This window comes from Labrus bergylta, chromosome 8 (assembly GCF_963930695.1).
Source record: "Labrus bergylta chromosome 8, fLabBer1.1, whole genome shotgun sequence".
NCBI lineage: Eukaryota > Metazoa > Chordata > Actinopteri > Labriformes > Labridae > Labrus > Labrus bergylta.
This window is the reverse complement of record NC_089202.1, coordinates 23,742,171-23,760,331: the sequence shown is the minus strand read 5'-3', so window position 1 is coordinate 23,760,331 and position 18,161 is coordinate 23,742,171. Positions and strand designations below refer to the sequence as shown.

Here is an 18,161-nt window from a genome sequence, read left to right as displayed (position 1 = left end):
TGACTCGACTTTAATCACGCACAACAACAGGAGGAGGTCACATCGAAACGGGAGGAAACCCTGCTGTAAATGTGTTATCAATTATTTCTTTAAAGGAGCAATATTGTTAAGATCTTAAAAGGTTTTTAAGTGGACCCAAAAGCAAAACTGGAAAACAGGGTGGTGGGTAAAGGGGTATTTATTGAAGGGAGGCTGGTGAGGCTGGAATGAAAGGCTGGGTGGTGAGGCACTGGAGCTCGTAGGTTGGAGGCACTGGGGGAAAAAGAAGACAAGGGAATAATTAGCAACAGGTAATCCAAAGCACAGAAAAGTCTTACTGATACTTGAAAAGCCAATCTACCACGGTGTAGGTGGAAATAATCTGGCAGCTTGGGAGAGGTGACCCAGGGTATAAATGATGCAGCCGGTGATTATAGATGACAAACAGGTGAGTGATTGCAGAGAGCTCCAGCAGCCAATAAGCCACGCTCAGCCTCTGAAAGAAAAAAACACAAGCACCAAACCAAGAGCAGACAAGGAAAAACACACAACACTGTCCAATCACCACAAATATGTAACTCTGATACCTAGTGTTTAAAATGGGTACTGCAGCCCAAATGCAAAACATCGTAGAGAGCTGTCTCCCCCCGCCCCCTCCTCTCTAGAGTCCATTCTCATGCAGGTCACCATGTGGTGGACACTGAAGCTTCAGTGTCTAGCCAGCTCTGCATCGGTCTGTAAACCTTTCTGTGTTCTAACCTCTCTCCATTTTTTAAAAGCATCTCCAATATTGATCCTAGTTTGAGCACGTTTCTGCTCGTGGAGCTTATTAGAAACATGCAGAGGCTTTTTAGGTCGGGTACAATCACTTCTATCTGAACCACTTCTCTTGCCCGCTTCCATCGCTGCAACACCTGTTGACCTGATAACTGCTCTCATATCTGACAAACCGAGGGGCGTCCAAAACGGCCGTGTGGGGGGTGCTTTAAAACCGCCTACCTCTTCTGGTTTCCTTAATGTCTGATTATATAGTAGGGTAATTTTATAATTTCACTCACTACATATCTTACTGATTGGACCTTTAATGCAGCCTTAAAAACAGAGTGAAGTTCAACATGACAGAACTGGTCGCAGATTCATCCAGTGACAGATGGTGCAGTATTTGATGTAGCTTATGTAAGGGGTGAAGCCCGACAGAAAGACGTCTGTGTGAGTACATTTTAACAATGTTGAGGTTTTGTCTGGATGAGGGGTGATGTGTTGGAGAGACAGAAATGGGAGGAGGTGATTATGAAGAGGGGGAATAAACAGTTTATTTCTGCTCTGGTTAGCAAACACAGCAGGCTGCACCATCTGAGCCCAAGAGAAGAAAGTGGACAAAAAGGACAGAAAAGAAAATGAAGGATATTCATAGAACAAGATCAGGCAGAGGAATTCAATAATGGAGGGATGAAAAGGGGCAAAAGAAGAAGAGTTCACAGTCCGGTTCCTTTTGTAACAAGTGGTACGAAGAGTTCACACTGGGATCAACTGCCAGAAGGTTAATAATTAAGTTTTATATGATCCCAGACTTCTGCTAGCATGCTAATTTTAGCACAAGGCTGCTGAGTATGTTAGCCACACTCATGGTAGGTGCCAACTCAAACCTTTGGTTAATATAAAATAGCTCCTCACATCGCCCTATACTGCCTAGTTTTTTTCTTTTTTTCACTGGCAGCGGCCAGCGTCTTTTTCTCCAAGCACTGCCCCCTTTTTGTACGGCCGCTCTGAGCGCTCATGTTGTCATTGTTTTGTTTCTTTTGTCATCTTAGGCTGGCTACACACTCATTTGTTTTTTGATCCAGTACAATTTGGTCAGGTACAATCAGTAAGCGAGTAAGTGAGTGAAATGATAAAGTGAGCTTACTATCTGATCAGACATTAAGGAAACATGCTATGTTGAAGTGCTGGCTTCTCTGACAACAATTCAGCAGCCAGTATGTCCTCCTTCTAACTTTAGATTCTGGTCCTGAATGCTCTGGATTTGTTTGGACCACAGAAGTAAGGTTTTCAAGGCACCCCCACACAGCCGTTTTGGACGCCCCTCGGTTTGCCAGAATTGTGCTCAAACTAGGATCAATATTGGAGATGTTTTGGAAAAATGGAGAGAGGTTAGAACGCAGAAAGGTTTACAGACCGATGCAGAGCTGGCTAAACGCTGAAGCTTCAGTGTCCACCACATGGTGACCTGCGTGAGCATCGACTCTAGAGAGGAGGGGGCGGGGGGGAGACATCACTCTACAATGTTTAGAATTTGAACTGCAGTACCCATTTTAAACACTAGGTGTCAGAGTTACATACTGCTCCATTAAAAAATAAAATTGTATTTAATTTATTTTTATGGACGCAATTAAGACTTTAAATTCTACAAAAGGAAAAACAACAATGGGAAAAACTGTAAGAAGAGACACAAGAGTCAATCTTTCATTTTATAAATTGATTGATTTATTATTTATTTTATATTATAAATATTACTAAAATAGATGTATTGTAAAAAATATAATAAACCTATATTATCATTTCTATAAAATTAAAAAAAAATGTTTTTTTCTGATTAAATATACTATATACTATAATAAAAATAAAAATAATTTGGGTCAAATAATCATAATAATGATTTACTATTTTGTCTTATGTCAAAGATCTTTTTACAGTTACACCTGCAGGTTGTACTTTTTGTAATTTGTTTAAATGTAATCGTCAGATTAATTAAAATGTCTAATTTATTAATTAGACATTTAGAGAAAAACAAAAAAAAAGATATATATGTGTTAACATTAAAGGAAAGAAGAAAATTTTAAATTTTAATTTCAGTTGGAGGTATGATTTTTCTGAGATTTAGGTGAATTATGAATGGCTTCCAGGTGTTATTAAAGGCTGATATATTGTTATTCTTGCAGGCTGCGATTCTTTCTATTACAATGTGTTCTGTGAGTAGGTTGGTCCAGTGGGTTATGTGGCAGTATCTTTTTGATTTCCAGTTCTGATAGATGATTTTTCTTGGCGATAGTTAGAGAAACGAGTAGCGGGTTTTTGTAGTTATTTGGGATGGTGATTTGTGATGTGTCTCCAACTAAGCAAAGTAATGGGGACGGGAGGATTCTGCAGCCCAAGATAGTGAAGAGATTTTCAGTCACTGTGATCCAAAATGAGTGAACTGGTTGACAGGCCCAAGTGGCGTGTAGATAGTTATCTGTGAAATCATGAGTGCATTGTGAACAGATGTCTGTGTTAGCTAAACCCATTTTGAAAATTTTATCTTGAGTGATGTGTGTCCTGTGGATGGTTTTGTATTGTATAAGTAGTAAATTTGTATTATTGGTCATAGAAAAGATGTTTTTATTGATTTGTGTCCAGAAGTCAGGGTTGGGGAGCAGCGTCACATCCTTTTCCCATTTTGTTGTGGGGAGTGTAATGGAGGTTGTTGATGTGGCTATAAGTTTATAAAGTTTAGAGATGATTTTATTTGAACTGTTGATTTTCATGATTTCTTCACTAAGTTGGGAGGGTCGCAGAGTGTTGTTAGTTATATTAATTTTGGATTTGACTATTGATTTTAATTGTTGATACTGTAGGAACTGGTCCCTCCCAACCCCATACTTCTGGATTAATGTATTGAGTGATATAAACTGATCGTTTTGAAATAGGTGATTCAGGTTAGTGATTCCTTTTTGTTGCCATGATGGGAAGTAGATGGGGGTGTTGCGTAGCTGGAAGTCTGGATTATGCCATACTGGGGTGTATCTACATGGTGATAGTGATGACTTGGTGATATTATGAGTTCTCCACCAGGCTGTCAGAGTTGAGGATATGATGAGGGTTTTGTGGTAGTCCAGTTTTTTAATTGATTGTGGTAGGAAGGGAAGGTCTGCAATTGAAGTGGTTTTACATTGCTTTTTGTGTTTTTCTTTTTTTTGTGGCCATTTGAATAAATATTGTAATTGATTTGACAGATAGTAGTAGAGAAAGTTTGGTGCTTCGAGGCCGCCCTGTGACTTATGGTTTTGTAATGTTTTTCATGAAATTCTAGCTCTTTTGTTTTACTTGTTTTTACTGTTTTACTAATTGTGATGATAATGAATCTATTGTTTTAAACCATTTGTCAGTGGGAGTGATGGGGAGCATTGAGAATAAATAATTAATCCGTGGTAAGGTTTTCATTTTAACTGTGGCGATTCGTCCAATGAGAGTGAGTGGTAGTTTGGTCCAGTCATCCTCTATTTGACTATCAGGGGGGTGTAATTAAGGTGAAATAATTCTGACAGCCTGGCGGAAATGTTAATGCCTAGGTATTTTATATTGTCAGTGTTAAATGGGAGGGTAAGATCTTGGGCTGCAGAATCCCATGCTCCTTCTGATTATGGCAGGATGGTTGATTTATTCCAGTTTATGGTATAGTGAGAGATGGAAGAAAAATTTGTAATAATATTGAAGGTTTCTTGTAATGATGATGAAGGATTTTGTAGGTGTAATAGATCATCTGCGTAAAGGCTTATTTTATGCTCTGCTTGTTCACTGTAGATTTGTGTTATTTCTTAATAAAAGTGTTTCAAATAATGTGTCGATTTCATTTTAGATCAAACGTAAATATTCAGAAACAGCTGATTCTTTTTTTAACCATCAAATCAGACGTTGGTATTGTTAGGTCGAGTGAAAAAGGAGGGATGAAGCGCTACGGTCGGAAACGATCAGCTGATACATTTAACGCCCACGTGAAGACGACACTTCCCTCAAGCGAGCGAGGAAAAACTCCCGACCCGACCCCCTTTAACGGGCGAGGCCGGAAGAAACCTCGGGAAGGATCACACAAGAGGGAACTCCCCTCCAGAGAACGTAGAGTGTCGAGCGAGCTTTAAGAACCTGATGCTGTAAAACAGCTGATTAAGAGGAAGTTCTCTTTACGAGTAACTCTCTCACGATCTCCTCCTCCTTTTCTCGGCTGGTTTTTGATTTTGTTCGACCCATGCAGGTGTTACTTATTTTACATAGAGTTCATCGACACGCTGCTCCTGATGTCCCCAGTGGTCGTTAATGTCCGTCTGTCAGTCCTCGCTGCTTCGTCAAGACTTTCTTTCTGTGCTGCTTTCGTCTCATCGCTGGCTGATGTTGAAATGCATGACCTGGTGTTAAAAAAAAAAAAGGTGAAACATAGAAGTTTTACTTTGCTACGTTTTTCAATGTCATGCTTCAGTAGTAACAATAACAGGCCGCACTCACACTCAGGATAATAAAGGCTGTCAACGTTGTGTACCCGTGCTTGTGCTCGTGAATGAACTGTCCAGTCCCGAAGCATAACCTCAAACCGGACTTTGGGGGTCAAACATGCTTGTGCACGGAAATTGCCTAGCGTGAGTGCGCCCTTAAAAAAGAAACTCTACGCCAAGGTCAGGCTATACGTTATAAACAGGATTATAAACTGATCCTGCAGTCGTAGGGTTTCGTAATCTGTCATAGTGAAACACAATCAAATCTTTAAAACTAACTGCAGATCATTGAAATAGGGAAGTGATGCATCACACCAACACGTACCTGCTGCCCTCTGTGGTTCTTCAGCAGTCTTTATCAGGTGCTTTTCTCCGCCTCAGAGTAGACCTGGTCTTGGCTGCTGTCATTGGAGTCTCATCAGAGCTTCTGTTCTCTCCCGGGTGACTTCTGCACTCACAGACAGAGAGGCAGAGATACTGAGCTGCTTTAGGCAGGCTTCACACTCAACGATTTTAGGCACGATTTTGGGGGTTCCCCCCACACAACAGGATATCGGATCATAAATATTGAACATGTTTACACGCACTTACGATCAGATCCGTCTAAACACACCTCACACCACAAAGAGTGAATGTGAGAGTCTGCTGTGACTTTACCTTCGTCTCTGAACTGCACAGCTCAAATGATGTTTACATTTTTTTTTTTAAATCTAAAAGTCAAAGAAAATTAAAACAGAGAAGAAATTAAACACCGACCTGTCGTCACTCTCAGATGGTTTGACCTTGCTGCATGTCACCTGCTGAGAGATGTCAAGCGTCTCTGCAGGGAAAATAGGAAACGAAAGAGTTAAAGGAACAATGTGCAACTTTTTGATCCAGTAGATGCACACCAGCATGAAACCAAAACAAACTGCTGTTTGGCCACACCTCCTCCATATTGAAGCCTCCGCTCTCCTCCAGAGACACACCTCCGACCCATCTACACTCACACTCTCATGAAGGAGTTATCAAATGGAACGCATCATAACTAAGCAGCATTAAGCGCAAGCGGTGGACAAATTCGTCTTTGTCTCAAGCTGCAGTTGCCTGTGTGTCCTGCATTGTTGTGTTAGCATGCTAATGTTAGCACTCTTTAGTTAGCTTGTAGCTTCACATTGCATGTAAATTGACACAGAATGAGCGTGATCTAAAAACTCTTACTAACATCCAAATAATCGATATGTTCTTCTTCTTCTCTCTAGTCCTTGACTAAAACAGCTTTTATACACAAGGGGAGGAGCCGGCCGTCCCGTCCATGTAAACACGGCTCTGACAACAACACAGCCAGCGGGACTCGAGCTTCTCACTCATTGTAGACGGTCATGACTCAGAGACACATTTACACAGGATGGACTTGATTTATGATATATTTATGTGTAACATGTTGCACATTCTTCATTTAACATGTTCACCAACAACTTTAAACATCTTACAGATAAAGGTAGAGTCACTAAGTTTCTATTAACTTCTCAAACTCAGTTTTCTTTTATGATGATGATGATGATGATGATGAAGATGGTGGGGCATGTTAATGTAGAGCTCACCTGTATTTGTCTCGTCCTCGTTCATCTTCATCTTTTTCTTCTCCGGTGAATCACGTTTCAGATTCCTGCATCATCAGAAACTCGTGTCAAATTTACAAACTTTAACATTTAAATTCAACTATTTACAGAAAGGAATATAAAACCTACCTTAGGCCAGTATATGAGGCGACAAAGGTGTCCCAGCTCCGTTTCCTCTGAGGTTTAACTTCAGCCTCGCTTGATGGATTTTTCAGCTCACGGAGCAGATTCACCTTCATCCTCTTCTTCTCTGGTGAGCTTTTGTCTAGTTTTCTGTTTGGAAGACCTGAACGTAAATCTCTTACACTTTAATAGCCAAGTGAAATATATCATCAGTACAGACAAGTTACCTTCAACCTACCTTAGTCCACAGTTTGAAGCTACAAACGTATCCCATGTCCTCTTCCTCGGAGGCTTTGCTTTGTCTGGAGCCTCTTTGGGGTTTTCTAACAAGTCTGAAAACAGATTAAAATATGAAGTGAATCAGTATTTTAATTTAAAGGAGGAGTCAGTAGCATTTTGTAAACACAACATTCAAACTTGACCCCTCCTCTTGGGCTCAATGCCCCCCAGCCGCTCACCCTCCCTGCAGGATGTAGTGTGTACGTTTACTGCCGGTACCTACTCTGCTAGCTACCGCACGCTAGCACAAGCTAACCGCCGGTGTTTGTCACCTGCCTGTCCAACAGGAAGCAGACCAACTCCACGTCCACGGGTAAAAAACAACACAAGGTTCACCCTCGTTTTAGAACAAGCTTTATCCACTTGGTGTTTCTCCTCACTGTGATTATATTTTCTCTTCTTTGATGCTACGTCCATGTCCATCATATTAGCCAGTTTGAATTCATCGGTATCAGAATTGGCAATTGGCTAAGTTTCTATTTAAAAAATCGGTATTGGCCCTGATTTCTCCAATCGCTGCATCTCTAATTATTAAACAGATGATTCAAAGTGCGGTCTGCTACAGATGAGTCTACCTGTCTTTGTCTCAACCTCACAGTCCGTCCTCAACTTTTTTCTGTCTCTGTCCGGGCCGTAAACACGGCTCTGACAACAACACAGCCAGCGGGACTCGAGCTTCTCACTCATTGTAGACGGTCAGGACTCAGAGACACATTTACACAGGATGGACTTGATTTATGATATATTTATGTGTTACATGTTGCACATTCTTCATTTAACATGTTCACCAACAACTTTAAACATCTTACAGATAAAGGTAGAGTCACTAAGTTTCTATTAACTTCTCAAACTCAGTTTTCTTTTATGATGATGATGATGATGATGATGATGATGATGAAGATGGTGGGGCATGTTAATGTAGAGCTCACCTGTATTTGTCTCGTCCTCATTCATCTTCATCTTTTTCTTCTCCGGTGAATCACGTTTCAGATTCCTGCATCATCAGAAACTCGTGTCAAATTTACAAACTTTAACATTTAAATTCAACTATTTACAGAAAGGAATATAAAACCTACCTTAGGCCAGTATATGAGGCGACAAAGGTGTCCCAGCTCCGTTTCCTCTGAGGTTTAACTTCAGCCTCGCTTGATGGATTTTTCAGCTCACGGAGCAGATTCACCTTCATCCTCTTCTTCTCTGGTGAGCTTTTGTCTAGTTTTCTGTTTGGAAGACCTGAACGTAAATCTCTTACACTTTAATAGCCAAGTGAAATATATCATCAGTACAGACAAGTTACCTTCAACCTACCTTAGTCCACAGTTTGAAGCTACAAACGTATCCCATGTCCTCTTCCTCGGAGGCTTTGCTTTGTCTGGAGCCTCTTTGGGGGTTTCTAACAAGTCTGAAAACAGATTAAAATATGAAGTGAATCAGTATTTTAATTTAAAGGAGGAGTCAGTAGCATTTTGTAAACACAACATTCAAACTTGACCCCTCCTCTTGGGCTCAATGCCCCCCAGCCGCTCACCCTCCCTGCAGGATGTAGTGTGTACGTTTACTGATGCTACGTCCACGTCCATCATATTAGCCAGTTTGAATTCATGAAACAAACATCGGTATCAGAATTGGCAATTGGCTAAGTTTCTATTTAAAAAATCGGTATCGGTATTGGCCCTGATTTCTCCAATCGCTGCATCTCTAATTATTAAACAGATGATTCAAAGTGCGGTCTGCTACAGATGAGTCTACCTGTCTTTGTCTCGACCTCACAGTCTGTCTTCAACTTTTTTCTGTCTCTGTCCGGGCTTCTGTAAAAACCAAATACTGTTTGAATCTCTTAAATGTAACAACAAATATCAGGATACAGAAGCAGACATTCATAAGGACATCAGTTAAAGAAAAGAGAAAGTTAGACTTACTTGTAACTAGTCAAAGTGTCTGTCTTCGTGTCTCTTGCTCGTTTAGCTCCACCTGTGTTGGATGGAGCATCCTCAGAGTCTATCAGCGTTTTCTGTTCCAGCTGAGTCGTGTCTTTGTAAACCGTGAAACTGGTCTGTCGTGGTTGTGATGGTTGCCGGTCCTCATCGATGGACAGGGTGCTGGAGACAGCCAATGCGATGCTCAGTATGACGGGATGCTCCTGGTGACTCAGACTGCGCCAGGCCGGAGTAACCGGTCTGGAGATGTTGTGCTGATGGAGGCTGGCAGTGCTGGTGGAGGGCTGCTGGTCCACAAAAGACTGCTGGACCGCCTGATCCTCCAGGCTCTGACAGACCTTCATCATCTCACAACCCGATTTAACACTGGAAGAAAACAATCACAGAATTTAACATCTCCATGACATGAGCTAATCAGACCTATTTGTTTTTTCGAACCAGGCTGTAAACATGTTAATCTCTGCTGTAAAAACAGGCTTTTTTGAATGGGTGTGTATGTGACTTCCTGTGCTTCTGTAGGCAGCCTCTAGTGGACACTCGAGGAACTACAGGATTTTTGCACTTCTGCATCAGCTTCATTTTTTAACGCCAGAGGTTTCTGCTTGGATTGCAGACTTCATCTTAACTCAGACTTACTAGAAGCTGTCGGGGAAGTTGTCTACGAGGTCCCCCATGGTGATGAATGGATCCTCCAGTAGCTGGTCGGGTGTTATCCGTTTGTTCATGTCGAGTTGAAGCATCTGCTTCAGTAAGTCCACAAAGATGTCCTGGTCCTCGGTCTCGGCCATAGTGTCCTCATCCGACAGATGACAGGCTGGTCTGACCTTCTTCAAGTCATCCAGGGAGTAGAATCTGGTCTCATAGTAGCTGGTGTCTCCATATTCTAACGGTGTCTAAAGAGAGATGAAGCTCGGTTAGGAGAATCTGTCCTGAATGCAGCAAGCGGCAGGGGAGGAAAAGACAAACTGATAATATGAAGGATGGAAACAAACACATTGAAGGTAAGAGTCGATCAATGTTCTTACCTTTAACCTCCATCGGCGGCCCTTCTTCTTCTGCTTAAAAAAACATCGGGTTTTGACTCCATTGTTGAGAACTTGTCGCGGGAGCTGACCCTGAGTCTGCACCATTTGACGCAACTGTTGAAACAACACAAATGCACAAAGTCAGGTCACCTCTTCAATCATGTTTAAGTCTCTAAGTTTGATGCTCCTGATTAAATTAAAAAACAATTATTGACATTTTGATCATCTTTTTCTGCAGACATTTCCTTCTCTCCAAAAAAAACAAACAAAAAACAGACAGACCCAGAAAGAGGATCTCTAACAATCTTCAGTGTTCGGTGCAAAGCTAACTGTTCCCTACTTATTTTGGTGACTTTGTCTTTAGGCTCTTAAAGCATAAATAAGGTGTCCACTAATGCCATTGTCTATGAGGATTCATTGCAGTTCAGTGTCTTCAGCCATCAACCTCGGAATTGGAAAGTACCCACGGTGTCAGCTTTTTGAAAATTTATTTCAGCAATCTTAGTTTTGAATACAACTTTGCGATCACGGCGTCACTCTTCAATGACACTTTTCCCTCAACGACAAGTAAAAATCAAGCAGAGGCGGGACTTCTGATATCAGCTTTGTCTACAACAATGGTCGGAGGAGAAACTGATCTCATGTCTAAAGCTGCTGCGCACGGCGTCACAGAAGGTCTCTTGGTGGAATTTGCATTTGCAATTGCATTTAAATGCAAATATTAGGCATGTGGAACTATAATTTCAAGCAGACCTAAAGGTGCAGTAAGTCAACTTCCGTAACCTAGCAACAGTACGAGCCAGTGAGAAGCGTTCTGAAATTCTGCCGCATAAGTATCCTAACAAGAACGTACCATGTCGTATTCGCACCTGCCCGGGTAAAGCACATGACCCAGGAACAGCTCTGCAGTGATGCAGCCCAGAGACCACATGTCGATGGCTGCTGTGAAGGTGGATCCCAGGATGACCTCCGGAGCCCTGAGAAACAAAGAGGTCACACATTGTTTAAAAATGTCTGCTACTTTATTTTAAAATCGAATCTACAGCAGATGATGACGATGATGAAGTGTTTCTGTTTCCATACCTGTAAAATCGCGGCTGCATGTATGTGCCGCACTCTTTGGGTGACACCTGACAAGCCAACCCAAAGTCGATCACCTTAACCTTCATCGGCTGGTTAACGTGGTCCACCAACATGATGTTGTCCGGTTTTAAGTCCGTGTGTACTACTCCCTGGCTCTTCAGGAACTGTAAGGTAATCGCCACCTAAAGTGAATCAAACATATTTAAAAGGTTAAGTTGTTGAGGAAATTATTAAGACTTGACTTCACACAATAAGACTCAGTTGACTCAGATGGCTTTCGTTGATGAAAGTTTATACATAAGATGAATACTCGAGGAGACATGGATCAACATCACACTTGTGCTTGTGTACTCGAGAGCGTTGCGGTTCCGGAGTGCAGGCCTGCTGGTGGTACCTACAGTCTCCAAGTGTACTATGGGGGGTAAAGCCTTCAGTTATCGGGCTCCTCTCCTCTGGAACCGCCTTCCAGACACAGTCTGTATTTTTAAGAATAGACTTAAAACTTTCCTTTTTGATAAATCTTATAGTTAGTGCTGGTGTAGACCAGCTCTTAGTTATGCTGCTATAGGCTTAGACTACCGGGGAAACTGGCACCTTGAGCTCCTCTCTCTCTCTCTCTCGCTCTCTCTCTGTGCATGTACAGTACATCATATTACTGCATGTATCTATCTGTAAATCTCAGTCACTAACCACCTACTTTCCTAAGAGCTCTTGAGCTCTCTTAGGCTCCTCAAGATCGTTGGTTGACGGCCTGCCAGAACAACCCCCACCCATACCCCCTCCCCACCGGATCGTTGGTTGACGGCCTGCCAGAACAACCCCCCACCCACCGGATTGTTGATGGATGGCTTGCCTCCCCCCACCCCCTTGCTCCCTATCCCTCTTCCTGCATCTCATCCCATCTCTCCCCCTATCCCTTTCCAACCCCGCCGTCTAGGCCTGTGAAGGCTGTTTCGTCATGAGCCGGGGATCCGGCCAAAGATTTCTGCCTTTTAATAAGGCAGTTTTTTTCTTACCACTGTAACTTTTGCTGCTTTGCTAAAGTGCTCATGATGGATAGGCCAGATCTTTGTAACATAGTAATAAGTAAGGTCTTTTACCTGCTTTTTGTAAAATAACAATGAGTAAGGTCTTTTTTACCTGCTCTTTTGTAATGTTAACAGACAAAGAGTTAGGTATTTTACCTGCTTTTTGTAAAGTGTCTTGAGATAACACTTGTTATGAGTTGACGCTATACAAAATAAATTGAATTGAATTGAATTGTACTCGTGTATTGCTCAACCACATCTGCAGAACTCTTCAAAAAGGAATTGCATATATCCCAAAAGACATTACCATCATCAGGGTTGTGTCACATTGACCCACCTAAACTAATTTGTGACATCAATAACACTGGAGCAGACAATAAGTCTACCAAACATCCTTGCAGTTATCAGGAAAAACAGTTGACACTCTCTTTGTAAATTCGTATCTGGTGCTAAAGCTGCTGTACCGACAGGACAAGCTCATACCTGGTGTAGGATTGGTCGTATTTCTTTCACAGTCAGAGAGTTCGCAGGTTTCTTCTCCAGGAAATCCTGCAGACTCACGTCGAGCATTTCAAACTCCAGACAAACATTCCCTTTGTCGACAAACGCATCGATGAATTTGACAATGTTGTATCTGTCCGGGTCAAAAGCTCTCAGCTGTTGCAGGATTTCCACCTAAAAACATTCAGACATGTTAGATTTAAGGAGAATGAAGCCGACTGAGCTTACAGGCTACATGCAGAGGCTTGATTAACCTTCAGACATAAGAGAGTTAAATAATACAAAAGCAGTACAGAGTAATTAATAATGTTGTTGCTGATGGTAGTATGTGTAATGCAGCTTTTGAATAGCCGTCCATTGTAGTGACCAGTGTGTATGAAATGGTGAAGTAGGTTTTGTCCAATTGTATATAAAAATGTTAAATGCAACATAAAAACATCTGACATGCCAACACAAAGGTCAAACATGGGAAACATAAATGTGTGTCCCTTTTTATTTTTCAAATCTTACCCTACTTAAAAAAAAAAAAAATTGTCTGCGTTAAACATTTGAAGCATCTACCTCGTTCTGAGCCTCGGGGCTGAACTTTTTGTGCTTGATGATCTTCACAGCCACCGTCTCTCTGGTGGCCATCTTCAGACATTTGGCCACTTTTCCAAAGGTGCCCTCTCCTAGGTACGAGCGAACCAGGTAGTCAGATGACGGGGAGGAGAGGACAACTGGGACGGCCCGGGTGCCTTCGTCTGAAGAGGAGGAGGAAGGCGATGTTGTTGGGTACTGTTTCTGATCCCTATATGCGCTCTACAGGAGACAGATAGTGATCGATTGTTGTTATTGGACAAATGTTCCTAATTCAATAACTAAATTAAATAAATTTATTTTAAAAACATTTTTAGAAATATGCATAAGTTAAATAGATATAAAAGAGCGATTAGAAACTTCTTGTAGCCTCTGTTTATCAGGAAACCTTACCTCCAGGAACTTCAACTTTATAAATGCAAGATGCCATTTTACACTTTTTATTATCAGATTAAATAAACATTGGAAGGTCACATATTCTGTAAAATCCACTTCACCATGTTTCTCTAACTCTAACATGTGTCTCTAGACTGTCTACAAACCCCCCATGAGAAAAGTCCATCCTGTTCGTCTTTTACCTGCTCCACTTTTCAGAAAATGTGTGCTCAAACAGGCCGTTTGGAGATGTTCCCTTTATGACATCACAGAGGGCAGTAACCCCTCCCCCAGGTAGGTGACCCTCCCACAGCTAGTTGTTTGTTCTGCCCTCTGAGTCTGCCTTCTCACCGTAAACAATAGGACATGGAGCGAGAAAGCCCGAGACCCCCAAGCCCTTCCAGAGAGGGGGCGTGGTCAGACACAGCTCATTTACATATTTAAAGGTACAGACACAGAAACAGCCTGTTCTGAGCAGGGCTGAAATAAAGGGGTTTATAGGCATGATCAAATACAGGATCAGAGTGGATTTAGAACAAGAATCTTCACACACATGTTTTCAGGAGCTCTGCGACTTATTTACACTGGTTGAAGAGGAGGAGGATATGAGACCTTCATTATAATCTTAAACTTTGATAGTATTGGAAAGGAAGAATGTGCAACTTTCTGATCCAGTAGATGTCGCTCTTGAGCACCAGCATGAAACCAAAACAAATTGCTGTTTGGCCACACCTCCTCCATTCTGAAGGCTCCTCTCTACTCCAGAGAAACACCTCCAACCCCCTCTTCCCTCGAGTGAGCATAGAGGAGTTTGGTGCAAGTGGTGGACAAAATTAGCTCGTAGCTTCACATTACATGTAAATTGACACAGAATGACCGTTATCTAAAAACTCTTACTAACATCCAAATAATCAGTGAGTATGTTCTTCTTCTTCTCTCTAGTCCTTGACTAAAACAGCTTTTATACACAAGGGGAGGAGCCAGCCGTCCCATCCATGTAAACACGGCCTGACAACAACACAGCCAGCGGGACTCGAGCTTCTCACTCATTGTAGACGGTCATGACTCAGAGACACATTTACACAGGATAGACTTGATTCTTCCTTTGATGTAAATAAATTAGACTTGATTAAATAACATGTTAATCAAACTGAGGTTCAACGTTTAGTCTCTAACCAGCTGTAGGGGATCACTCTTTGTGACCTCAGTTGAATAAAATCAACTCACCATGCTGTCAGCTAATAACTCGCTCGTTCCAAATTAAATCTCGAAATCTAAATGTTGACGGGGATCCGGTCGACGGTGTTAACTCGAACAAAGTCAGAGTTAAGCTGAAGACTCCTGTCGAGATGTTTCTACAGTTTGACTCTAGAATGGCTGCGACTTGTCATAATGCCTCACTCCATGTCACAGAGGAACATTCTCCATTTTGAACAACAACAATATCCTGCTCGGCAGCTGGCCATAGCAACCGGTTGCTGTTGTTGTTTTTCTAAATATTGAGCATGAAGCAAAGCTGCATCTTGAAATTCACATTTACGTTCACCCTTTAAAGGAAGTTATTCCCTGATGGGTACATGTGTGTCCTACAAAAGGAAACTCAAAGGCTGTGTCTGAAACCCCGCACTCCATACTGCCTCCTACATACTCAAAATATTTACACGGCATACTAAACCACTGTTAGCACGCAGTTAGCAACATACTCAAATACGGGTCACGCGAGGTACTTTCAGTCCAAGTGCCGTTCGCTGAGCTATCATCAAGATGGTAGAAGGTGAAATACAGGGTTAGGTCGCGCCAAATGTACAGAGGCTATAGTTGCCCATGAGGCCGGCCCAGGTTAAAATCCCACATGTGGCTCCTTTCCCACATGTCTCACTTTTTCTCCCTCCCTGATTTCCTACTCTCAGATACAGCATGATATTTTTTTATCGTCATTCCTCCCTGTTATAATCATCTTCAACACCACCATCGCCTTTGTCGCCATTATCACGTTAACCTTTCAGACAACAGAGAGGTTTGATGAATTACAAGGGAGAAACTCTCGCCCTGTGGGGGAGGTGAAAGAGAGAGGATGAGGAGAGAGGAGAGAGGAGAGGTGATGAGGTGACGAGGAGGATAGGCAACAGAAAGAGAGAGAGAGAGGGACGCTGTTGAGTGGTTAGGGTGTGTGCCCGATGTACAGAGGCTATAGTCCTTGAAGCGGGCGGCCCTGGTTCAAATCCGACCTGTGGCTCCTTTCCCGCATGTCATTCCCCACTCTCTCTGTCCCTAAGTTCCAACTCTTTCCACTCTCCTATCTCTCCAAAAAAAGGCACAAAAGCCCAAAAATAAATCTTAAAAAAAAAAGAGCGAGAGAGAGAGGGGAAGGCGTAAGATGGAGGTAGAGCAAGGCAGAGAGGAGGAGGAGGGATGTGTCTTTGTGTCTTCTGTCACCCCACGAGCCTGTGTGGAGCTGTGAACCCGCCGCCCTACTTTAGCCTTTTACATTTTTCATGACACACACTCATAAATACAGACGCACACACACACCGCAAATGTCAGCTTTATAAACATGCACCCCCACCTCATCTATAAACAAAGCAGACATGTTGGTTTGCAATATTGACTGAGTCAGCTCTCTTTTCAGGCGTTCTTTATAATGTATGTAGTGGATTAATTATCTATTTAATTGCTCTACTATGTCACTCTACTCATATTAAATCATACTAAACCAAATCAGTTGAATTGAGTAGGAAAAAGACTCTTTCCTGCACAGTTTAACAGCATTGTGTAGTCAATGTGTAAAGCCGTTTTCAGTCACGCACTCCTGAACATTTCTGGAGAATTTCAGAAGGACTGCAGCTGCGGAGATTCTCCTGATCTGGTTGTTCACACATGATGCTCCTCAGAGCGGGAGACTATCCCTGTCAGAGGGGGAGGGGGGGGGGGACTGGGGGATCTCCTGAAGCAAGACATGACCCGGAAGTAGCGGAAGAAGCAACAGAATCATCTCGACAAAATCTGAAGTTTGAACAGGTGCATTGATGGTTGACTCAAACCACCCAGCATAAACATAAACCTGGTGCGGTTATTTTAATCTGCTGAAGTTTTTTTTTTGTTGGTAAAGCTGGTAAAGATGGTTTTCTTCTCTACAAGACTCTGTTACAATTGTACCGTGCAGCAGGTGATTGTGATCTCAAAACATGTGCAGTCATCGCTGACAGTGTGACCCCGACCTCCACCTACCTGCCAGACGTAACACTGGGCGCCACAGGCCCAGAAGCTGTTGCCAAGGGACCATCGCTATAGCAACAAAAGTGCTCCTCCAACAAAAGGGTAAAGGACCTGAGGTAGCTGCAGGGTTCAAGAAGCACAAGCATGATGGAAAACATAAATGAGGACTGACATATACAATCAATGTAAATGTATTTGACAGGAGGGTGATGTTTACAGACTGTTTCAGAACAGGTGGAGAAAAATCAGGAGACAGATGCAGGACTAGTTTTTTTTTTAACCAGGCTGTAAACATGTTAATCTCTGCTGTACAAACAGGCTTTTTTTTGAATGAGTGTGTATGTGACTTCCTGTGTTTCTGCAGCCAGCCTCAAGTGGACGATTTAGGAACTGCAGGATGGTACACTTACGCAGAAGCTTCATGTTTCAACTCTGGAGGTTTTCCGTTTGTGTGGGACCTAAAAGGGATGTGGTCAACCTCAAGTGGAAACTCGAGGACATTTCTTGCCAATCCACATTGGCTTCATTTGTCTTACACCGTGTCCTACCAGCACGAGTAATATGTTGCGTCTCATTGCGCAGGATCGCACGCTGGCTGTCCACACTGCATCGGTTGAATATTAAATGCTTTGCTCTGTGAATTTCAGTATCCCCTTGCAAACAATATGACATGTTGTGCTTTTATATTGAAGGTGGACAAACTCGCATTCAGTTAGGACACTCCAATAGGGAACAATAGAATGGAAGGTGGATTTTGTTGCTGATGCTCGCTCGCGTCGTCTGCTGTTAGGACAGACTGTAACATGAATATTTTTGTAAAAATGAATTCATGCACATAAAACAAAAATCAAGGGTTAACCAAATGCAAACTAACAATTCAGAGAACCATTTCAGTGTCAATGAATCCAGTTGAGGTATTTATCACAAGGGGACTGAATTTACTGACATGTCTGTGTCACCAGCTGCTGGTGTGGCCGGAGAGAATAAGCCTAAGGGGCCGGGAGGACAAGTGACATCTGAGGTAAAAAGTTGTCAGAGGTTGTAAAAAGAGGAGTGATGGTCGAGGTTTGACAGATAAAATGTAGAGAGAGAGAGAAACACAGAACGCTTGAGTTGAAGAGTGTAAAGCTCATGGGTAGTGGCAGATTTAGTGCAGATGTGGGAGGCCGGAGGGAGAGACCGTGTTAATTAT

The 18,161-nt window shown here is 42.3% G+C and overlaps 1 protein-coding gene across 1 annotated transcript; it reads right to left on the bottom strand.

Annotated features, from left to right (window-relative positions):
• Positions 1-5,567: 5,567 nt before the first annotated feature.
• LOC136179817 (homeodomain-interacting protein kinase 1-like) lies at positions 5,568-17,036 on the bottom strand. Its single transcript, XM_065957937.1, has 16 exons — positions 16,982-17,036; positions 13,361-13,542; positions 12,782-12,973; positions 11,271-11,452; positions 11,041-11,164; positions 10,188-10,301; positions 9,799-10,055; positions 9,197-9,528; positions 8,534-8,627; positions 8,302-8,445; positions 8,155-8,219; positions 7,185-7,278; positions 6,953-7,096; positions 6,806-6,870; positions 5,979-6,042; positions 5,568-5,670 (listed from the first exon to the last, which is right to left on the bottom strand). The coding sequence occupies exons 1-16, from the start codon at positions 17,034-17,036 to the stop codon at positions 5,568-5,570; spliced, it is 2,211 nt and encodes a 736-aa protein (XP_065814009.1).
• Positions 17,037-18,161: the final 1,125 nt, after the last annotated feature.